At 39.2% G+C, this 24850-nt stretch overlaps 2 protein-coding genes across 2 annotated transcripts; one reads left to right on the top strand and one right to left on the bottom strand.

The window, feature by feature from the left end:
• Nucleotides 1-1461: 1461 nt before the first annotated feature.
• Nucleotides 1462-17325, bottom strand: mospd2 (motile sperm domain containing 2). Its single transcript, XM_039819102.1, has 15 exons — nt 17061-17325; nt 16903-16960; nt 16338-16493; nt 15068-15154; nt 14720-14874; nt 13320-13380; nt 13127-13165; nt 12076-12200; nt 11375-11548; nt 6519-6637; nt 4238-4331; nt 3791-3887; nt 3080-3200; nt 2811-2916; nt 1462-1995 (listed from the first exon to the last, which is right to left on the bottom strand). The coding sequence occupies exons 1-15, from the start codon at nt 17091-17093 to the stop codon at nt 1843-1845; spliced, it is 1578 nt and encodes a 525-aa protein (XP_039675036.1). The 5' UTR covers nt 17094-17325; the 3' UTR covers nt 1462-1842.
• Nucleotides 17326-17447: 122 nt separating this feature from the next.
• Nucleotides 17448-24110, top strand: fancb (FA complementation group B). Its single transcript, XM_039819101.1, has 8 exons — nt 17448-18607; nt 18700-18855; nt 18962-19051; nt 19426-19554; nt 20219-20391; nt 21209-21630; nt 21710-21950; nt 22611-24110. Exons 1-8 carry the CDS (start codon nt 17717-17719, stop codon nt 23023-23025), a joined length of 2517 nt encoding a protein of 838 aa, XP_039675035.1. The 5' UTR covers nt 17448-17716; the 3' UTR covers nt 23026-24110.
• Nucleotides 24111-24850: the final 740 nt, after the last annotated feature.

Here is a 24850-nt window from a genome sequence, read left to right as displayed (position 1 = left end):
CTCAGCACCATTGTATTATAGGCATTGATTTATGGTCATTTATAGAGATGACGAAAAGGGCATTGTGTGGTATTGTAGTTCAGCAACATGAACATCCTCTCCATGGTGCTAAAAGCAACAGATGCTCAACACTCACACTCTTCTTGTTAAATGCAGCACTCATTGACTTTCCATCTACCCCCTGTCCCAATTTGCTACTTTAACTTAATCCTCGCCCCCCTCAAACATCGCATGAGTGCCCGGGGCCAGCCGCACATTGAACCGGTTTCGATTTAACTGGTGTTTAATGTTAAATCAATAGCGTGGGGGAGCTTCTGACTTCTGAAGCTACTGGAAAAGACCGTATCCACTGTAAGCAATTACTGACAAATAGGCAATCAGGTGAGAAAGTCTGTCTGAAACTGCGTCACATGACTGCTCAAATAATTTTCCACTTCAGTCATTGTTGCCCTTACTGACGGTGTTGCGTTTGGCTCTGTGCAGTGCATCTGATCGACTTCCTGAGTTCAGTCAGGTACTGCTTGGCACTCAGATGCACTTAAAATCAGCCCACCTATGTGTGATACCAAAGCTTTTACTTTTATTCTCTGGAGGCAAACAACCCATTAACCCCCATGCTTTTTTTTTTAGTGCATAGGCACTTACTACCCAAATAGTGCAAAATGCATTTCTTACTGAGAGACGAAGTGAAATACATAATGCAAGTTTTACATTCAGCGCACATGCTCACTTAAAACCAATTCCTTCAACAAACAACTATTAATGGAGAGGTTTTATAAGAACCGTATGAAGGGTTGCCACTAACCTACAAGTTACAGAACAAGCGATGCAATGTAATCTTAAGGGAATAAACATTTTGCGGCTCCCTGAAACAGCCCAGTGTTTATAATCAATGTAGGATTAGTTTACCCATTACTGCATGAGTCAGTCTAATCATTCCTCGCATGCGAGCAGCCACCACCTACTGCGAACAATCTGCAAATGTTGATGCCAGACAACCCATATGAGCACATCTAATAACCCAATTGTGATCATTCCTAGTGCGACGGCGCACATCCTGATTGCTCAGAGCTGGATCTTGTTATAGATATCAGTGCTTCCCACTAAGCTACAAGTGGGTTGTGCCATGTCCTTGTACTCCAGTAATTGCTTTGGTATTTTTAGTTTGGCAGTGTAGGGGTAATTAAAAACAAATAGAGGAGATAGTGGAGACAGAGATCTCCTGTGGCTCCTTGGTCTGAGTGCAGAGAGGTTTAGTAAGGTCATACACTGCAATGTTTTCAATTAGATGCCGCTGTACTAATGAGGGTTTATTAATGAGTGTGAATACTTATGCAAAACAGGACTACTGAGTGACCGAAACATCTACATCTCTGGATAAAGGCGGGTGTGTAGATGCTCTTATTAGATGATCTGACTATACAAGGAGAAAGAAAAAAAAAAAAAGTTCTTCAACAAGAGTGAAGTTGACAAAAAGTGTTTATTTTAAATTCTGTAGATTTATATATAATATATATATAAAAAAAAAGGTACATTATGATCAAAAAAGTAACTAATTCTTCCTAAGTATTGGGTTTTGCAATAAATACAAATTTTTTCACGATTGGTCTTAAAAAATACATTAATGATTTGATGTCACATTGTTGAGCGTCTGTTGTATTAAATCTCAAGAGCCTGAAGAGAGAAAGTACAATCTCTTCATATAGTAACTCCACAACAACTCACAGGTCCCTAAAGTCAGTTCGCCTCCCCTCCATGACAGCAGCCCAGTTGACTGTGGCCCTGCTGGAAGCGTCTGTGTGTCTGCGGTCGACAGATGCAGGTGGAGGGAGCTGTGGCAGGTCAGGATGGCTGCTGGGAAGCACTCAGCAGGTGGAGACACATAAGGTTCAGCACCACGAGGACCAGCACCAACCCAATAATGACCTTCTGCACCCACAGACACGTATTCAGCTTCTGCTCCATTCGTGCATTGCAGGTCATCACTCGCATCAGCTGGTGAGATAAAAACTGGATCACTGACCTGGTTCATCAATCTTATATCCTTGTAATGAAAGCCATAAAAACAAATTAGGTAGATAAGTACAGTAAATTAAAGGAATAGTGTGAAATATGCAGATTTGGTTGCTTGCCAAGAGTTAAAAGAAGATGAGAAGGTTGATACCACTATCATGTCTGTGTGAGCTTGTGCAGAGAGGCACTTAGCTTATCTTAACTTAAAAGACTGGAAGCAAGGCAAAACAACTAGCCCGGCCTTCTCTAAACTTCAAAAATATGCCTACCTTCACCGTCAAAAATGTATGCATTTGTTTGGTTTAAATTTTACATAACAGACATGTGTGAGGCAATCAGCAGAGAGGCTACACGTTGTCCCTCGAACATACAGATTAAATAAGATAGAAAGCTTTAGGTGCTGGAAAGTAGTTTTATTTTATTTTTTATTGACTGAGCCAGGCAAGGGTTCCCCAGTTTCCAGTCTTTATGCTAAGCTAGTTTAGCTGCCTCTCTGTTCCAGCGCCATAGTTAACCCAGATACGTGGGTTCTCATCTAACGTGGGTTCTCATCTAACTCGCTTTTAAACGAACTAAACCTTTAAGTAATAAACCAGTTAACTTGTGTTATACTAGACATTTATAGTGATACAACCTAAAAGACCTATACTCAGCCTACATGTTATAAACAGTGCATTTTAAAACTGTGATGGCAGTCTACAAAATCTATAATGGTGGTCAAAAGTATCTGAATGAACAAATATATTGTGACTTAAAGATGAGTATTGTAACAAGGCTTCTATTCTACCAGAACTCACCGCTGAGTTTAATTCCTGCTGCCCGTTGGTCCCTGTCTCCACAGGGCTGTCTCTGAGAGGAGTCACTGTTTGTGGTTTAACGCTCTCCAGAACATGACAGCGCAATCTGTTGGAAAGTCACAATCTAATGAACGGACATCAACCATCAGGGTGACATGCAGCCTACCAGTCCACGGTCATGGCTGTAATGACGACTGTGTGGCAACAGACCAGTGTACAAATTCTTTCACATATTTAGACATGGCTAAACAAAGAGCACAGACGCATACCTGTGTTCCATGACCTTGGTTTTTGGTACTTCTTTCCAGAACTGTGAAAGTTCTTGTGATCCAGCATTGTCCATCTCAGCAGCCATGACCAAAAATCTGTCCTGTGGAGAGGCTTGAGAACCTGCACAGAAACATCAGGCCAACATTAAACCAAAAAAAAAAAAACATGCAAGCAAATACCATTTGGAGAAGAAAAAAAAAAGAAAAAAGAAACACAAATGGGAAGGTTAGGTTTTTTTCAGTAAATGTGAAAGAAATTGTTGTTTAAAATCCATAACAAAACCACATAGCCTAACAGAAACAAAGGGGCTATGTTAAAAAAAAGTCATTGCTAGACATTACAGTAACGGAAAAAACACAAAAGCTAGAAAAAAAGAAAAAAAAAAAAAAAACCAACAACAACAACAAAAAGTAACCCTGAAATAGCGCCGACTCTTCCGAGTTTTTTTGCAGGACATCATAACCTACAGCTGACATTTCAGTGCTTGATGGCCATGAAATGTCTTAACTCGCACAGCACTGTCAGTTGTCTGATGGTTTGTCTTGAGGAGATGATTCTTTTATCACTTTTGAAATATGCATGTACGGCAAAGAAAAGTGGCTTCCGGCACTTTGGGAAGGTAAAAGACCAGACCATTTGATTATTCTGAAGTTCAGCATTTGGACACATCTGTTGTGAGTGGGGTAGAGTGCAGAGCTAAAGTGCAGTACCTCCATGTAAAGACACCACGATATCTACTAAAGATCCTGGGTCACAGCTGCTGCTGCTGGGCTTCACTCTGTACTTCTCAGGTGCTGTGGTCCGTACCTGTGGAGACACCAGAGGCACCTTTCATAAATATTTCTATGAACTGTCAAAACACGGGAAATACACATTACAATTTCCCACAGCTCATGTTGACATCTTCAAAATGTTTCTTTTGTCTGACTAATAGTCTACAACCATTTTTTTTTAAATTTACAATATATAAAAGGCAGCAAATCCTTACATTTGAGAAGCTGAAACCAGTTAATGTTTGGCAATTTTGCTTAACAAATGACTTCAACTACTAATCACGTCATAATTTTTATTTATCGTAGCAGAGTAAAGCAGTTGTTCCGTCAACTCATACTGGCTCACAGGTTCAAGCACACGTATGTGAGCGCTTTCACTCTCACCTTAAAGGCTACTTGATTTTTGGTTACATTGCTCAGGATAATGAGGCTTTTTTTCTCTGTCTCTCCAGAACCAAAGCTGAGTTCCTCTGCAGGGCTGGATGGAAAGAAAAAACACATTGTGAGACAGGAGCTACATTAGGATGGAAAGCAGAGGCTCGGGTCCTTAAATACAGTAATTTTACGCTATAAAGTGTCTGTCTGTGCACTTCAGTACAAATACAACTGCTAGATGCAGATAGGAGTTCCCATTTGCTTCACAAATCTGTTTATGGTAATGTAATTTTTCATTTGCACCAATGTTTTGACAATATTGAAAAACCCACCTTAATGGCCTTATTTCAGTTAAAGTGCACAGTCTCATTTTGCAATTAATCATATTAGCACAGACAAACTTACAATAATAAGAGTATGTGATAAGCATGTTTTCCCGGTTAATATTTCAGCCTTGTCTCAAAGTCAAACAGTTTTTACAGAGCAGATGTGTATACTGTAGCAAAAGGCTATTTAATTTCAAATCTGTGGATGGGGCACTTTGCATTGCTCTCTGACACCCGTTGTGGTTGGCACTAAATGCTTCCTCTAAGCAAGTTCGCAACAGTCTAACTTTGCTATAAATAGTATGTGATTTGATGAATTCAGCCTCAGTGAACACTTTTTGCATTGAGGACTTTAAACTTTGTCATGAAGAAACTAGCAAATGGATTATAATATCTGCCCCACATGTATAAAGCTTCTCATTGGTGCAGCTTGGCTACGTTTCATGGACTAAAACTGCTAAGAACAAAGGTATATTTTTCCTTTTCAAGTCTTCATGTGTTCTTTTCCCCAGTAAAACAGCTGAAAAGTCTGGTGCTTGCTTGCGCTCAGATTGAGTCTTCGGGCTCTGGAAACCTTTGGCAAACACAAGATCAAAGCCCCCTACTCCCTTCTAAAGTCCCCAGCCTGGAGTTAAGGCTAACACAGCTTAGAAACATAATTGCATTTAAGGCTCATTTAAATCTGTTTATCACTATAATTCACAGCCCAGAGCTGTCAAACCCCTTACATCAAAGCCATTACTCTGTAAAAACAGAACTCAACGGTTGGACACTATTCATGAATATAAGGAGTAATATCATACGGTGTGTGAATGGACTGCTAAGTATTTATTTACCCAAGAACCAGCCACCACATGTGTGATTACTTTATTCCTTTGCAATACACTGCTTTTGAAGTCGACACCTTTGCAATTCCGTTAAAACAATATAATAGGATGTGTTTGACAACACGTGCAAGAGGTGATGAGTGCTCCTCTCGTAAAGGTTAATTGATCAATGGCCAGTTCTCTCACTGAACAATTGACTGGTAGCATACTTAATTCCTGCCCACATGTGACCAGATCAATTGGGCTATTAAAAAAAATAAATAAAAAAAAGTACAAAGATGTCAATAATGACTTTAGGATTTGAGCCAAAACATGGAGAACATTTTTGTCAATACGTTGTCAAGAACAAAGCAATTAAAATTGGTCTTTTTGCATATGGCTCCACATTTCACATATGCTCAGTTGCCAGTTCATTAGGTACGCCTAGTTAAAACTAATGCTGTATCATACAACAGCCCTGCAACAATCTTGCCTGCATGAAGGTTATAATGTTCAATTCAGTGTACATTTACTTAGATGTACATTTATTCAGAGAGGAATGAGTGTGCAGTCAGCCACAGTACAAAACCGGAACAAGCTTTGGGGTGGAGAGACCCAGAAATGTTGTTAACAGGGGATGGACTAATGATAATGTAATTGAAAACTGTAATTGTGATGTAATTGCAGTGCAGAGAAGCTGGATACTGTGCATATACAACCCCAGATGAGTACAGGTGCAGCCAGGACAACAAGACCAGATGCCTAGACACCAGATACCTAACCTGTTTGTTTCGGTTAGAAGAAACTATTGCATTCGCCCGGTTAGTGGGGTTCGTTTAGGCTGCTGTGAAACTTGTCAATCCAACTCTGGTGCTAAACAACCAGACTGAGACTGCTTGAAAAGGAGGGTCCCAGTCAGATCCCAAGTGATAGATATGAGATTTTAGCATGATTTCCAAAGCTAAACCACTTTCAAAAATCCATCTACTGATTGTGAACTGTTCACTTTATTGCATCAATATAGTTTTTGAGAGCTTGCTCATGTAGGTGTGTAGACAACCCCTTTTTTACCTGTTTACTGCAATGCAACCACAAACAGCTGTAAGTAATGTGCAGAATAATGAAAAGATGGGGAAGGCCGTGAGCAGGATGACCTACCTAACATCTAGCAGAGGGCCTTTGAAGGTGGTCAGTGGCTTCCTGGCTCCTTTGGTCCTGCTGCTTGTGTCTCCTTTTTCATTGTCCTCTGCCCTCAAACTGTCTTCCAGGAAATTTACCTGAAACAACAAAGAGCACCTAATTAGAAAAGAGACTCAGAATACTGATAATGTAATGGTGTGACCCTTATCTGGCTTCTTTCCTGAAAATGAAATGTTTGACCCTTGCCCTTGATGCGTAGAAAGCTATCAGTTAATGAAGCTCTTGACAGTCATCTGTAATGATTAATAAATGGTTCTTGCAAAATAATGGTGAAGGGTAACATTAAAATAGATTTTCTTTTACTGAGAAACCCATGATTACGCTCGACCCTTGTTCCTGGTAGTCAAACTTGTGACTTTTGAACAAACAAAAGAACCTTGCACAAAACTAGTTCAGTTCAACTAAATCAGACCAGATGTCATATCACTCACACATTGATACTTTCACTTCAGCAAAATATCCATAAACCTTGACCCAAATCACCCAGAGAGGGACCATATGACCATGAAACAGCTGACAGGACTGCAATTGTGAAACATTTCCTATGGATGAAGTAGGTGAGTTGGGGGAAATTGATGCTTTGCTGGCACCACATATTCTGTGAAACAGATGGGAGCACATCCCGGGAGAAGGGGGGGGCAAAAGTGAGTGGACTCTGCACGTGACGGGAACATTTGTGACTCAAGAGGGGAAGTGTCATTTGCTGTGATAAGCAACACAACACGTCATCTTAATTGAATGGCTGACTGTAATGCAACTGCCACAATGAAAACATCAAGAGATAATCAGCTGCTGATGAAATGTCTATTTATTCGTCATTTTAAAAGAGCAAGTCTTACATAATTAGGTAATAATTTTAGTAGAAAAAAAGTAAAACATGCTCCAATTTTTGAACAATTGAAATAGGTTGTGTCATACAGTTATAATTAGCTTTGACCATATTCATTAGGCTCATGGAAACAATATTCCATTATAGATTTACAAAGAACAAAAGTGGCAATTCATTGATAAAAAAAATAAAAAAATAAAACACTTATACCATAATCACATACAAAGAAATAAAATGGGCCATAAGACATGTAAAATTAGTGAACTTCATGATTTCTACACATTGTGTGTAAGATACAAAATGCAGAGACAAATTAAATCATTGACGATTTTACATTATACTAAAGTGAAAGATTAGTGAAATGCTCATAATGAGGAGTGTCTATTGGTTATACAGTACATATTAAAAAGCCATAAGACATGTAAAATTAGTGAACTTCATGATTTCTACACATTGTGTGTAAGATACAAAATGCAGAGACAAATTAAATCAGACGATTTTACATTATCCTAAAGTGAAAGATTAGTGAAATGCTCATAATGAGGATTGTCTATTGGTTATACAGTACATATTAAAAAGGCATAAAACACGATTGTCTACATGATTGGCACTCTCCAGAGTCACAGACTCGGTAAAAGATAATGTTAGAGGACAAGGCACACAGGGCTTTTGTTAAAAAGTTGCTTCAAAAAGGCAAGCATGGTTTAAGATCTGGTGCGGAGTGTTATTAACTTGGGCTACTGTAACATAGCAGTAATTGTGTTAGTAGTTTTAATCTGAGGTTAAAAGATACATATATTGTCATATTGTTAATGAGGAGTAGAGACTTTCAATTTTCTTGGAGCTGATTATACAGTGAAATATGAAAGGGTCTCCCTTGGTTGAGTGTTTACATGGTTTTGCGCAAAAGGTAGGCTAGCCTTCATTTAGCCTACTTTCCTTCATAACAAAGTCAGAAATGTTGTGGTTTTTAAACAATGCAATACAATTTTGGGGGTCAAATTGAAATGTGAGGTCCAGGACAGGTCAAGGGATGAACATGTCCAGGGGTTGAGATGACATCAGTCGACTGTGAGGGAGGTGCACTCACAATAATTCAGTTTTGTGAGTACACCTGCCTTTCCAGCTGGTAGAAATCTTCTGGACTCTGGGCTTCTTGTGTGGGTGTGATCCTAAACTGCCTTACCACCTCCAGCCCTTGTTTCAAAACAGAGAAAAAGGCAATTAGCTTCCTGAAGCCATCAAGTTATCAGCGCAGTGCTGCCTGGAATCCAGAAGAATTCAGGTTGCGATGGGTGGTGGTAGTTGAGAGGGGGAGTCTGTTTATTTAGACAAGATGGATAAGAGGCAGTACTGTGGAATGCGTTCAGACGGGCTTGAAGAGCTGACAGGCTGGGATGTTAACAGTGCTACGGGTTTAGTCATAACACCGCACACCAGAAATAAAGTCAACAGCGGTAACGCTAATAATTACGTTACCATTATTCTTATGTCTCATTCGAACGAGTTAATGAACCACTGAAACGATTTTGGAAACATTTTAAAAGAGGTACAAAATAATCTTTGGTGTTGGATCAATCAATATTAAAATCAATCAGGTCTCTGTTGTATTACTGGGTTGCAAAGTGGCATGTAATCAATGACAAAACAATGCCATGTGGCAGAAAAATTTTTTTTACTGAGTATAACTCCTCGAACCCACAAAAGAGTTTGTATCGAATCATGGGTTAAAAATTGTGACACGAACCAAAGGTTTGGTGCATCGTTACAGCCCTACAAATTTCTCTTAAGCTCTCATATTAACCTCTCATCACCGCTCTCCTCTCACTTCAAACACTTAACCTTACCTTTCTTTGTATGGTTTGTTTTAGATAAACTTAATTTATTTTTGGTAAACATCCAACTGTATAATAAATGTATACAAAACTATGGGTGTGTAAGGAAGTTAGTGTGCTAGTGGCCTTATGTATATTTAGTATGTAATATGTAACCTGGCAATATTAGAAGCTACAGGAATAACTATTTACATTCATTTTAAAATCGTAATACAAAGAAAAACTTGAACTATTGTTCTCTCACCTTGAACATTCTCATCGAATCCCTTTAGACCATTTGATTGCAGTCAGGCATATTCAAACACTTATAATATACTCACTGTCTGTGCAGTGTCACTACAGAGTGGTTTCTCAGGCTAGCCTAAAGAACTCCCTTACCCTTTCCCACAGAGCTGACTTAAAGGTTTTGATATCTAGTCTGACAGCTTGGAGGACTGTAGGGTTTGTTAAAATACAGTTAACTGGTTTAGTATCTTGAGACAAATGCTTTAACATGGGAGCTAGGCTCCTTTTCTCTGGGGTTATGCAGGGCACGTTAAGGTCGCTCGCACCAGAAACATGAGGGTAAGGTAATTTATATTAAACTTCAAACTTGTGCCTGTAGATTATTGTTGTGGCCAATAATTGACCGATTTGCATATCTCTGCTTTGCAAATCTAAATCTATGGTGCATGACCAATGTGGTATTTATTAACAATGGGAGCAATGTTTGTTGTGGCTTAGGAGGCTCATGGGAGTAGCTTTGGATGACGCAGCACCTCTCCAGCAGATACAGTTTGTGTCCTATATGAGGTAGTGAGCTGCTATTAATTACAGCAGTTATATCCTACTCCTCACATCAAATGTTGGTTAACCACAAATCTGCTTCTCCCCAACTATGACAGAAAAACAGCAAAATATCTGTAAGTAACAGCTGCAACACTAAATAACAAACAATAACCATGGTTAAAAACATCCACCAATATAATGTAAATGTCCAACAAGTCTTCAAAAGGCATTTCCTGATGTTGAGCATATCCTGAGAGGATCTATTTCTATGCATTGGATTGTCCAGTGAGTAGAATATGTAACATTAGCTGCAGTAAAGTGGGTGAAATGTGGTATATAAGAGTGGTTGACAGTGGCTGCAGACATATTCAAGATAAAGCCTGTGGGGCGTCTCAGTGATGGTGCTACACTGCGAGGCTTCGTGCTGCTGTATGGTGAGAACAGGAATCAAGCTACAGGGAAGAGCTTAAGTAGCTGACTTGACAACCTCAGTGGACCATATGAGGGGCGGAGAGGATGAAAGAAGCAGAGCACTGGCTGTGATGCATGGGCTTTGTTGGCAGGATTTAATTGCAGCCAGAGACATTAGGAGTCACCTTCACGGAGACAATGAGCAAGAGCTTAACGTCTTCCAAATCAGGGCATTACTTGCCACTTAATTCACAGTTGTCTCCACAGAGTGGTCTGATTACATGCTGTAATCTCAGGCTCAATTTATAGAAAATGAGTGAAAGAAACAGGAGGAATCTAATTGGACTAGTAGCAAAATGTCACACCTATAAAAGAGATTGGACACCACTGCCTAAAATGCCAGAATCAGCATTTATTATGACTCATGAGAGCAGCTTCACTGATAACAGAAACACTAGTCGTGATAACTATCAGTTTCAGCTAAATTTAAGTCATTCATTTTAACAATATTGTGTGTATATATAGATATAGAGATATATATATATATATATATCTCCACTTTCTCATTCAAATTCTGTGTCCTGCCAAAATGAAGACTTACAAAACACACAAGGAACAGTCTTTACTTATAATGTAGCCAAATGGACCTTTTTCACAGCAGACATTTTGACTTGTCATAGTGGGAAAACCACAGCTGAAATTGATAACCTTAACGATGGCTCAATTCCATCAAGTGTCCCAGTAAGCTGTTTCAGTGAGTCAGCATGCACAATACCAGGGCCTCTCCTAAGTGGAATGCAGCCATCATTAATGGTTTTGAATACACCTGTGCTTTTCCTACTATGACACGTCAACATGTCTGCTGTGAAAAATGTCTATTAAATGGTATAGAAGGGTGAAGATGTTTTTTGAAACTTCTACATTCTGAAAGGACCGAGAATAACTAGATATAAACTTGAAAGAAAATGTACCTTTTTTGGCTTTACCGCAACCTCAGAGTTGAAGCTGGACTCGAGGGCATCTTTGCCCTCCATTTCACCCTCTTTGCTCTCAGTCTCGTCCTCACTAACAATTGGTCCGTTTTCACAGATGGGTGTTTGGAAGTCGTCATCAGGAAGAGGCGGGTAGCTGTACTTGAAGGGGTCCTGGAATGTAGTCAAATAAGTTATATCACTACACGCATGGTTTTTAAAGTGTGTACATTGTCAAATGAAGTTAATGTGGTCATACTGAATGTCTTTGATAAATGAAGGGAAATTCTGTTGATAATCAAACTGAGGTTTATCATTTACTGAAGTTAGATTTCATTTTTTTGTCAACTGCACAGTTGTGACCTGACAAACCTAATAACATGTATTTCAGAGTATGGATCTATGTAGGGTCTACAACAATATAAAAAAATTACATTATCAATACGAAAACATTACAGTTATCAGTGTGGCACAAACACAACTCAAGATAAGAAATTCTAAAAATGCTTTATATTAACAATTTGTTTAATATGATTAAAGCTTTCACAACATAATTGTGCATCAAACCATCATTACAATATAGACCAGTTCTAGTAACCACTGCATCTTTTGTAACTGTGTGATGGACATTAATTAATGCACCATGTAAGGCTATTTAGAAATGTTTAATATAACACATACAGAAAGACAGGACAACATACCGTTCCACCCATGTGAGGGGGCAGGTACTCGGGGCCTATGAATCCCTGGACCTCAGATTTGGATGCAAACTTGAGCTTGCTGATTGCCTCGGGACCCAACCACGACCTCACAATCTTCCAGGCAGCTGAAATAGAGACATTATGCTCAATTTGTCAGTGTCAGAATTGAAGACTGGAGCGGAGGCTTTTATAGTGCACAATTTGTATATTTATTAACAAACCAACACCAAAACATACTCAAACCGAAATAAAATCATTTTTTCACTTTAGGGCAAAATACCCTCAAACAAATGAAAACTGCAACCTCTCTGCAAGCTGCCCATTCCTTCTCTCACGCTCCCCTTCTCCTTAAACCCAGCCTCACCCAATGGACCTTTTTCACAGCAGACATTTTTGACTTGTCATAGTAGGAAAACCACAGCTGAATCTGATAACCTTAACGATGGCTCAATTCCATCAAGTGTCCCAGTAGCCTATTTCAGTGAGTCAGCATGCACAATAGCAGGGCCTCTCCTAAGTTGAATGCAGCCATCATTAATGGTTTAGAATACACCTGTGCTTTTCCTACTATGACACGTGTGTGTGTGTGTGTGTGTGTGTGTGTGTGTGTGTGTGTGTGTGTGTGTGTGTGTGTGTGTGTGTGTGTGTGTGTGTGTGTGTGTGTGTGTATATATATATATATATATTATATATATATATATATATATATATATATATATATATATATATATATATATATATATATTATATATATATATATATATATATCTATATCTTACACACAAATAGAATATCAAAATGTCAATTGCTGAAAAAACAGTTTTACCTATTGCTCTACGTCAAATAATAAAGTAACAAATAAAATAAAAAAAATAACCTACAACATTACACTGAAATTAAGGATTAAGCAGACACAAAACAGTATTACTGGGAACAGGGGCTAGTGAAAAGGGAGAAAGGAAGCCTTTTCACAGTCAGATATCATTAGATAAATTATGATTGACGTAAGAAGTTTGTAGGGACTACTAAGAGAAGGCAGATTCATTCTCACCATTCATGATCCAAGGCATATCCACAATGATCATTTTGGCTGAAATGATAGAAAAGGAAAGGGCTTGTCCATTAGAATCATGTTTAAAAATTCCCAGGTTTGACTTGAAAGTAGCTGTAAATCTATCAATGTGAGAATCTAGTGAATGTGGATACATATTTGTTGTGCTTTTATAACAACTTTTGTTACTTACATAAAAACTTTGGATAATATACTTTGAAGCAATTAATAACGTACTTCACAAACTCCATGTCCTGAAACACAAAGTGGAAAAAAACAAAGATTTCAAAAGTTACCACATACAGGGCTTTAACTATAAAAGAGGCTTTATGAATTTTCAATAGGGAGAATGTTTGTTCACTTATAACCGCCTCTAGATCTGAAGTGACCCACTTAACAGAAAATTTAAATTACAAGCTTCTCTGATGACCTGCTCAATTCCTCCCATAGAAAGACTAGAGGATGTTTCTTTACATTTAACAATTTTAAACTTTTCCTTTGTTATGAACCATTTGTAAAAAAGATAATTATATAACTTGTTGTTATGCTGTTTTGTCACCATTTGATTGCATTACCTAGATCTAAAAACTTTTATCACTTCAAGGAGCCAATCTTCTTAAAAACAAGCATAAAAGAGAGCTCACAGTAAATGGCTGAGACTTAAATGCATTTTCTCCACTTAAATAATAAAAAGGGCTTCTGATTCAAACAAAGACATTTATCTATGCTTTAGGTAGCACTAGAAATTAAATACATTCTATAATGTAAGTCTCATCTAGAAAACGCGTATCCAGGTGTAATGTTCTGTCACACTTAAAATTAGTTTTTTGGGGAATATGATGAATGCTCATCTTACTATTTTATGTTAATCATCAGACAAACAGCCAATATGTCAATAGATACAGCCCCTATACCCTGGCTGAGCTCCATAATTGGCTGAAAGCCTCATTGCTATGCAGGAGACTCACTCCCGAGCCTTAATGAGATCATACTGGCTACCCTTGCTCTAGCTCATACTGTGGTTCAACAAGGATGCTTTCAAAAATGAAAAAAATCATCTACTCATTTCATATTTGGGTTGCATAGATATTTATGCTTTTTGCCCTGCTTGTGCAGGTTTATTTGTATTAAATTGAGCCATTTCTCCATCAGAGAGCAGAGCCAATGAAATACACTCGCTGACAGAGAGCTCCATCAAGCAGCTAACGCCTGCGACACAGCGAGTCTACGGATTAGACAGTCCACTTGAATTGACCAACAGGATTTGAAGGTTACTTTAATCTCTGAAGTGTAAGACCATTAAAGAGCATCAGTTCCTGCAAACCAGAGCTCAAAACAGCAAGAAAAAAATAGGATATTCAAAAAGCATTTCAATGACAGTCACAGAAAGGAAATGGTATTTTTCTAACATAAAAGTAAAGCTTATTTCGCAGAGTCGGAGTAAAAAAACGATACACGTTTTGTCTTGGAGACTTGGCTATTACTGTACTTCCAGAAAAGAAGAAAAATTAAAGAGCAGGACAAAGAAAACAAAAAAAAGTTACTGATAAAATTACAAAAACCTAGTTTGAAACACCATCATCATGGACTTACGATATTACTGAGGCCAGACTCTGTCATGTCAAACACAACAGTGAGTGGCATCCCAGGTTCTTTCTTCGCATACCGCTCCAGCCAGAAGGCAACATACTTCTTCTTGTCGGTGATTGTTTTTGCATCCTTGACGTGTAGCTTTACTTTGAACCAGACTAAACACAGTAAACAGATATTCAAAATTATTAATTCAAGTTTTTGCAGTTTTGCATTTGTGTAGCTTTTCAGTGATGGGTACACAGTTTTAATTGAACAGATATTGTGTCTGACAAATAAAGAAAGGCTAAGTTCTAAGTGTATAACATAAGAGTTTACTGTAAGTAGGTCTGTATAAGAACATGTACATACAGAGCTTGTTGCCCTCTTTGTCATAGCCGTGGAGGTAGAGAGCACCAGTCTCGAACATCCATTTGGGAATGGAGCTCTCAGTGAGATCTGAAACACGCAGATAGACACGTTACTGTTGTTATCAATAAGGTTTTAGCTATACAGAACATGGCACTGTAGGCAAAGGGCTATGGTTGCTTGTGAGGTTTGTACATATTTTCAGACTATTTTAATCTTTTATTTAACTACTTAAAATAGCGCAAAATATTTTAATATGTCACTTTATTTTATGATTTTCATCATGTCCGGGTATACTTAAAGCCATCTTGTTCTATTCCTGGAGATAAATAATCACAAGCACAAAATATAACTGAAATTCATGTACAGCAACTGTATATTAAACATTCATGTAGGTGAACCAGAAGTGGACAGATGTACTTTCCTTTCTAGAGGACGTTTCTCCCTTACCATTATATAATAGTTTTATAGAACCTGTCATACCTGCCATATAATCTGTTGAGCATCCCAGCTTCCCTATAACCTTAAACTGATTGAGTTGACAGAAAATAACATACTCCTCATTAACCCTTTTCAAGAGATACATAAAAGAACTAACATTTGGCCTTGGTGATATGGCTCATGAGGTCCCTGGATACTAATGACTTGAATAAATCAAATTTCCTAAAAACAACTGCTTGACAAATTAAATTTGCTGAATTAAAGACTAACAAACAACAACAACAACTGAGAAATTCCTCAGAAAACAGAAAGAATGGGGATTGTGCTCTGGGGCGGCCTATGCATGGCTATACGGGTGTTTAACACACAATGACACTGTGTCTGGATTCAACCAAGAGCAGCACATAGACAACCACTGATCTGTTTCACAAGCTTTAACATCTAAATATGCCAATGTCAAAAACTGTCATTTACTGAAAGCTGGCATTTAAGGACTGGTCATAATCTTGTTTATTCTGATCATGTAGTTCCTGAATTTAAAACCAAATTATTGACAACTTTAGCCTACTTTATGTTGGCAAAGTTAATGGACAACTGCTTCTCTTTTGACAACATTTAACATTTGAGATTTTGTTTTAAATTAAAAAAAGGATTTATTTTAGAAAAACATGCAAAATATTGTCAAAGTAAGAAATGGAAGAAACCTAAAAGTTTGGTATTGATTTTAAAACTCAGGTATCAGATTGGCACTGATAACAAAATGCATGCCCAGCCCTACTTTTAGGTGAAATTGCACATATCATATTACAAACTATTTAGCATGATTTCTTACCATTCAGACCATATTCCTTTCTCCACTGAAGACTTTCATCAATCATTTTCAAGGCATCATCTATAACATAAAGTCTCCATTGGAGGTAGCCCTCCACCATAGCAGCATCTTTTTCAAGCCTTTCCACATCTCTGGAGTCATATTTATCTATTGAATCTGTAAACATAAAACAAAGGCTCAATCACATGACAAATACCAAGACGTCAAGCACAAGGTTTCACTTTCAACCACACTGACTGACTTCAAATGCTGTTAAAACCATTCATTACAAAAATGTGCTGTGAACTCATATAAAGTTTACCTGAAGGTCATAACGTTATACCTTAGTCAAAACTACCAGCTGCATGTGGCAATAAATAGCTACCGTTGGAGCTTATCTGGGCTCTGAGCATTTAGGTCATGGTGTTATCAACATGTCAAAGTAGAGCAACAGCTAACTTGTGTACAGTTAACCTACGATATTTGAGGAGGAAGGAAGCTGACAATAACCCCATATTAATGCAAAAGCAAGTGACTGGGCAAGGAGCAAGTTAATGTCAGCTTATTCATAATAACTGTTAGTTACCTTGGAGGAACTCATTCTTGAATCTCTGTCTCGTCTCCTCAATTTTCTTCTCAATGTCCTGTTAAAACAGAGTTCGTTAATGTTAGACACGTCTTTGGTTTCAACACATTCATTTGTACAATTGCTTTAAAATGTGTACTAACGGTAGTTAACGATACCTGTTCTCCTTCTTGCTGCTCAAGTTCAGCCATATTTAACTGTCCCCGGGTTTCCCGTCTCTGTGTAGTAGTAGTTCCTTGTTGAGCTAGCTAGTCAGCTAGCTAAGGTGCTTAGTGAGTGAATCAGTGCGAAGTGTGAAACTGAGGTCCTGTCGTCGCCATTTTGGCTTCAGCCGTGGCCACACCTCTCCGCTCCGCTGTGTTGTTTGAACTGAAAGAGCAGAGGGAGTGTTGAACAAGGTCACAAGAAAAACGTTTATCTAATCATTCATACAGCTGATTCTTTTCAATATACACTTTAGCTTAACGGTAAAATCAAAGAGGTTCTATTAAGTATTACTACTAAGGCATAACCTCTTCATCTCTGTTTACAACTCTTACCCACAATGCACTTGGAGTGACAGGAAGCGTTCAATTTCAGTTGGCGCGCCGCTTCGAGCAGTCGCTAAGTTGGTTGAATACATAGATATGGGTTGAATACTGCTACATTTCTCTCTCACAAGTAAACTTAGCAACTAACGTTAGTCGTTCATATGTACACCTTGGTGAGACTTCTGTCGTGAAAGTGACAGCTCCAAATTTAGCAATAACGTTGACTCAAGCTGTTATAAGGAGGGATCGAACCTGGTAGGCACCCGAAGCTTCACTTTTGCATAATGGAGAAATTTAATCGGCTTTCGTTATGTGGAAAGATAATCATATTTAACTTTAAACGAGCTTCAGCCACAAATGACTGCGATCGAAGCGAGTTAATATTCTCCAGCCTCGCATTTGAACAGGAAGACAACACGTTCCTGAAGGCAGCTGATGGAGCAGCTATCATCAGCAGGAAAAGATCCGCGCATGTGGATATTGTGAAATGTAAATGTGCCATAAATGTTCAGAAGAGAGTCACCACAGCGTGTATTTTAGTGACAAAGAAGAGTGAGAAAGGGGAAAGCTTCCAGTATAGTCTACTCACACTGAGCAGCTCGAACCGCCTGGAGCCCTGCATTGAGTTTAAACTCCCTTATCAAATGAGGGAGACTGTGTATATTCTCCATGGCCCCACAGTATTGTGGAGCCATACTGGTAATGTATTCTATGCATCTCTGCAGGCAGGAGAGGTGAGACAGATACCCATTCAGGTGTCCCACAGTGTTATTGGAGAACTTCCCCTCCACAAAGAACATGTATTTGTCCTTGGGCTGCACAACCTTTCAGATCAGTGCACTCCGTCCACAAGCCAAACCTTGGGCTATTTTGTTGAGAGTGGACAGGTGTTTGACGGCACTATGATTTTGCCTCATCCCTACATTTGCATCACACGGTGCATCTTGGTGCTGTCAGCTGAAAAAGTGGATGACGTGCTGAAATCTGCTGTGATTGCAGCAACTTCGAATCAGCAACTCGTTTATTTTGAGAATGGCATCGTGAAAGACGTATGTCAGCTCCCCTTTGAACAACCTGAAAATATTCAGGTTGTCAACACAGGTAGAAATGGCTGCTTGTTTGTCATATCTTTTCACGAGGGCCATGTATGTGCTGTGTGGAAGGAGACATTTCAGGTAAACCTTTATTTCAATATCTGTATTTAATTTTTTTTTACTTTCAGTTTACAGGTTTTTATAAGCTGTCTTTTATAAACTCTCTTCCCCAGATAGCCTCCCACTGGTCAAGTGTCAGTTCTGTCCATGTGGATGACTTCCTGGGATGTGGAACAGACCAAATGCTGTTGTTTTTTAAGGATCAAGGCATAACAGGACAGCCTTTGGATACATTTCTCCTCACTGATCTCTGTGGTATTTCATATTCTGTAAGGCATACATTTTACTTTGCATGTGCAATACTCCATATATTTCTTTTGATAAAGTGAACATCTGAAGGTGGTCAGCATGACTCATTTTAACTACCTATTTCAGCATGGTCAGGACAGTGCAGCCCCAAAGACACCGCCTCCCTCACCAGAGAACGATCTCCTCACTCTTCGAGCTTTAGAGTCCAGACTACAGGTGAGCATTTATAAACTACTACTGTAGTGGCAGCACTAATCTTTTGGCTGGACAAAAATTAATTCACTATTAGCATAATCAGTTGTATCCTGATGTTATCACATTGTATTATTGTTTTACAAAACATAAATGAATAATTCAAAAGCAAAAATGAACAAAATTATGTTATTAATGTAGTTCTACATACTGTACATGTGCCATATAGTGATGTGTATACACTGTAGTTGTCAGTAAAACATTGTTTTAATACTGTGATGATTTAATTTAATCCATATAACCCTATTATGCTGCATAATTAATGATTGAAAAAAACTTTTTCAATGTTTGATGAATCTATAATATATACACTCAATCAAATGCAATCCCTTATTTAGAGTGGATTGACCGTGCTTCAAGAGCTTCAAAGAGAGGTGAGAGTGAAGGACAGAGTTCTACAGCAGTCGGTCCGAGCTCTTACCGATGTGGTCTCAGAAAGTGAAACTATTCTCACCCAGCATGAGCAGGTAGAGTACATGCACACAACGATACCACTGTGACTTTCTGCAAAGCACTGCCTGTTGTGTTACCGTATTACCTTAAAGGAGTTAGGAATATTACTGTTAGTCCCGCCCTCCTTCCCCTCAGTTGGTAAGGCTTTGCTTCAGCACTTGTCACTCATGTTGATAAGTTGTCATATTGAAATGACACCTCACATGAGTCTGACACAGTCAGCATTCCTAACACTGCCACAGGCATTGAGGAAGCAAATGCAAGAAATGAAAAGAAATGCCACAAATGTTTTGTAACTCTTTGTAACTCAATGTCCTTTCATGTTTTTAAATGCTGTTGTTGCTGTTGCTATAATTTCTTTGTGCTGTTGGCACACGACTTAACTTGGAAGCCCCAACCCATCTAACTGGCGGCCTTGCTGATGCAAAAAATACCCCCAACAAATGGTGTATGTGGCTCAAAACTAACTTTTGAAAAGCAAATTTCAAATGCTAGGAATAATTGTACTGTATTTTGACAGAAACTGTGATGCTCTTTGTTTTTAAATAGTATTTATTTTTTCTATTCCACTACATGTGTACCCAGTGGGCAAATTAAAATGTCTGTTAAATTGCTATTGCTGTCAATGCTGTCAAACACTTGTCACCGCTGATTATAGTCTTTGCACTTCCTGTCCAGGAAGGCCTTATTGCTCTGTGGGACTGTGATGATGAGTCAAGGGACGAGGCCTTGGATGACAAGACACAAGACATGCCAGCAGTGTCTTCAAAACCTCAAATTGACAAGCTGTGGCATCGCATCACTGAGGAGCGACTGGTTGTGGGAGTGATACTAACTACTGACAGCTCAGTGTAAATATGATTTGTTTTTTAATTGAAGTGGATTGTGAATGTTTGTCTGTGTGAAGAATGTGTGAGCCTTAAGGACCAAGGCATCAGCCTTCGTAAATTTGGCCCATTGAACGTGACATTATTTAAACACGTAGTAGTGATTCTTCTTATAATGCTCATCAATTTGATGTCTTGTTGGTCATAATGAGCTCATCTGGTTGAGCGGATCCATGTGTGTATGGTAAAGATACAGGCAATATTAATCTGGCACTTCAAGTGAGAAGTACTACCGTCCAAATGTCAGACCATATCATTGCTGCCTATTTATATTTGTCAGAACTAATACATTATGGTGCTATTTGCTGAGGTGGACGAAACATGTTGAGTAAATCACATCTATGATGTGCAATTTCTACTTGTCTTTAGTTTTTTTTGCATGATAAATCTTAGTCTCGTAATCTCTGTGAACAAATAGCTCTAACTGAGTAAGGATGTTTTTTTGCCTCTTTGATTGCCCCCAACTTTACATGGATTTCTCCAAGGCCGATGCAGTGTGGCTAGGTGTTTGTCACGGCAACGAGTATTTAATAACTAAGCTTTAAGATTCCCCAATCCACCTGTTCCTGTTTTTTATTTTTATTTGAGAACATGTGGAGCAAAACAACTTCTGGCATGATTGCCTCAAGAGCCCATATATTGCTGTTTTGATTTCACCACCTGGATATATTGGTGTTGTTAATCAGTTTACAAGCAGTCACAAACACACATTTGTTTTTTATGTGATTACCTACTGTCCATGTGATATCTGATTGTTGGTGATGTGTTATTTTTGCTCCAGACCAGTGGCCAGTGTGAGCTTATCCATCCTGACAGAGACGGGTCAGAGCTCAACGCCTGCAGTCATCCAGACCCAGAGCCAAGTGTTCTGGCTCCCTGCGCCCTGCTCCTCATCATCATCATCCTCCTCCTCTGCATACATGTTCTCAGAGCCCGCAGCCAAGAGAAGCAAGCAGCACAATGCCGGCAGACCCAATGATCTCAACACATGCAGACTGGCTGTGACTGCTGTGACCAGGCTGACGCCTCTGTTGAACTCTGGCTGTGTCAAGTGCCATGTCATGCTCCATTACGTCCAGAGACAAGATGCTTTTGCCCTTGTGAGCAACCCAACACCGGTTGTTCTGCATTGTGGTCAATTTGCTTTAGACGTCCACAGTGATTTCCAAACCCGACTGTTGAAAAACCCAGATCTCAAAACAGGTAAAATCTCGAATGCCTACGACTTAAGATCTATATTTTGACAGATGGCTGTTCACTATTGTCTCGTTTTTTTGCACAGATGAGGTTAAAGAGGACTTGCTGAGTCTGATGGCGGTGCTGGATCGCTGGGTCTTCCACATAGACTCTCCTGAGCACAGCTTAGGTGATATAGATAGCTGGATTCAGAAAAGAGTGGGTTGTAAGAGGATAGAAGTGAGCCCTCAGTATCTGCTGTTGAATTCTTCAGGACCATCTGCTCTCATGCTGCTGCACTGGCATCAGATAACCCCTTTCCAGGGTGAACTGTCTGTCCACTCCAGGTAAATCATTTTTAATTACAGATAGCAGTAACATGGCTGTATCACTGCTTCAGAGTTGTAGGTCTTCAAGTTAAAGGTGCCCCATTGAATTTTCTTGTAAACAAAGTTTTCTGTTTACATGAAGTGTTCTTACCTGTACCAAAATGCATTGTGTGTCTCCTTGAGGTCTAACAAAGATATTGAATCCATGTCCTGTTTTGAAATTTAAATTTGCTGCTTATTTGATTTGTCACTTAAAGTCGGAAAAACACAGACTTTGTCTAATAGAGAGATTTTCTTTTCATTTGTAAACTATGATATTACTGCTCTGTGTACTGGTTCAGACACTACTACCAGGGACTCTCTTGAATTATTCTATTTAATTGTAAAGAACCAAGGAAGGTAGTAGACGTGGGTACTGCTCAATTTATATTAATGGATTCAAAGTTGACAAGTCTTTGAAGTTGTATAGGAAGCATACCCGTGTGATATTCCACTGAATATCAAAGTGATTAGTATTCTCTGGCCAGCAGAGCGCTTAAAATGACAAATTCTGCAAATAAACTGAACAGGTAGATGGGTGTGAAGCAGCTGACAGAAATTATATAAAGACATAAAGAATTTATTACAACGCATATTATATAATAACATGCACATTGTGGCTCTGTTGGTCCTTTGCAGCCAGTTACAGGCGCTCCAGTTTCTGGACTCTCTCTTGGCTTACCTCCCTGCGTCCTGTTCCATCCAGCCTGTCAAAGGTACAAAAGGACAGGGTGCAACTCAAATATTTTCTTTGGCACTGGAGAAAGAGATGGTGTCACTCATAGAGTGTGTGTCATCGCTACTTTGTGAAGAAGAAGAGGAGGAGGAGGAGAGGAAGAGCCTTGGACATGAGGAGACCCCCGAGCCAGGTTCTGTGAAGGGGCTCCAGAGGTGTAGGGAGGTCTTTCAGTGGGACGTGGAGAGGAGTAGGATGAGGTTGAGCCCCCTGGTGGATGTAGGGAGGTATCGTAGGCTAACCCAAAGCATGTCCAAAGCCCAGCTCGATGGGGATTTGGCAGCTCTCTTAGGCACTCGGAGAACTTTTCTCTGCTAATATGCTGTAGATGTGGTTGTTGTAAAAAAAACAATCCCTTTGCAAAGTCTGGACACGCAGTTAGTATTAATGACGGTAAAGCCAACTCTTTTGTAGTGCATTGTGTCAAGTGTAATGACCAAAGACAGTACATCATGTATGTTCTTCACATTTCAACTGTACTGAGAGCCGCCCCCGTTGCTGGTTTGGTTATGTCTCTGCTGTAAAATGTCTGCTTTCTTAGTCTCTTGGGGTTTCTACCTATCTAGTGTCTGCTGCTGAGTCAGCCGATCACCTCCTGGTTTGCACAGCCTTAATCTGATACTGATGTTATACTGCTCTCTGCTCAGCTTATTCTTTTGTTCATGTCCCTGGACCCTCTGTATTCACAAATGCTCTTTAATGTCTGTTGTTGTTGTTGTTGCTGCTGCTGTTGCTGCTGTGTGCTATTCAGTAGGAGATAGACCACTTTCATCCTGGAGTGGGAAACTGTTTGTGTTATAAATAAAGGCAACAGATGATGGTTAGAGCAAGGGGGTTGTACATCTGCTCAGTGGCTGGGTTCGACTGAAAGCTTTTAGTGGTACTTTTCCACTTATGGTTCAGTTGTTTTCCTGTGAAACGATGTAAATAAAAAAAAAAATTGTCCTTGGATTCTGTTTCTTCTGTGCTGCTGCACAGGCTGTCAGCACTGTTAGTTAAAATGCAGTTCACCCAAGTAAACATCAAATCCTAAAAGGATCTGGATACACGAGGTCTGTGGCAGCTTGACCATAGTGTTTGCTAAAATCGCTGGTGAGGTTTTTCATATTTTTTTTTTTTCTTCTCCCAGTGGGGGCGGAAAAAAACGAGGATGTGCATTTTGTTTAGCTGAGCTAGTCTGTCTCTGTGTAGTACTCAGTCTGAGGGGAGATGAACTTCCCCTCTTTTACACCTTTTAATATGTCTTCTTCATTGCAAGTAACCTCTTCCACTGGACCCATTGCCACAGGACTCCACTGAACTTAGCTGAAACATAATTACTTCAAAGAGAGTGATATTTTTAATTGATTACTTTTGATGGTAATGCTACTGTGGGTTACATTAAATGTTCCAGTTAAAAAATATATTTTTGTCTTCTTTGATTGGAAGTAAAGCCCCTGTTTGCAGCTCATTTACCTTTTGCTGTTCTATTGAGACAACTTAACTTTAGCCACCATGCAAGTTGATCCAACACATCAACTCTTTGTTTTTTCGATCCCTCAAAGACAACAGGCAAACCTCCCCCACCTTTTTTTTATTTATTTATTTTTTGGCTGTGACACAAACACCCCTGTCACTTCGAGCACAGAATAAGAATTGTAAACACGGCTAGTAAACAAGACAAGTAAAAGGCCAGGGAGAAAAAGATCACATGTGAAAACGAAAATTCAATTGTATTGGTGTTCCCTTAAAGCCCTGACTGCCACCCAGAGTAAAATGTATGGTTTGTCATCCCATTATTGTCTGTTAACTTCTATTAACTTTGAGTGGTGGAAGAAGGCTGCAGGGTTTTTCGTCCCCTCGCTTTTTTTTTTAAAGATTATTTTTTGGGCTTTTCTGCCTTTAATTGATAGGGCAGCTAGGTGAGAAAGGAGAGAGAGAGGGAGGGAAGACATGCAGGAAATCATCTTAGGTCGGACTCAAACCCTGGACCTCTGCCTCTCAGCATATGTGGGCCTGTTCTACCCACTGAGCCAACCCGGCCACTAGTCCCCTCACTTTAATAGAGAATGAAAATGTGGTAGATACATTATGTTGCTGCTGTGTTATATCGCAGACATGGATAAACCTCAATCTACATCCCTTCTAGCTTATTTATGCAGAC

The sequence above is a fragment of the Perca fluviatilis genome, chromosome 12 (assembly GCF_010015445.1).
Source record: "Perca fluviatilis chromosome 12, GENO_Pfluv_1.0, whole genome shotgun sequence".
NCBI lineage: Eukaryota > Metazoa > Chordata > Actinopteri > Perciformes > Percidae > Perca > Perca fluviatilis.
This window is presented reverse-complemented; position numbering and strand designations above follow the sequence as displayed.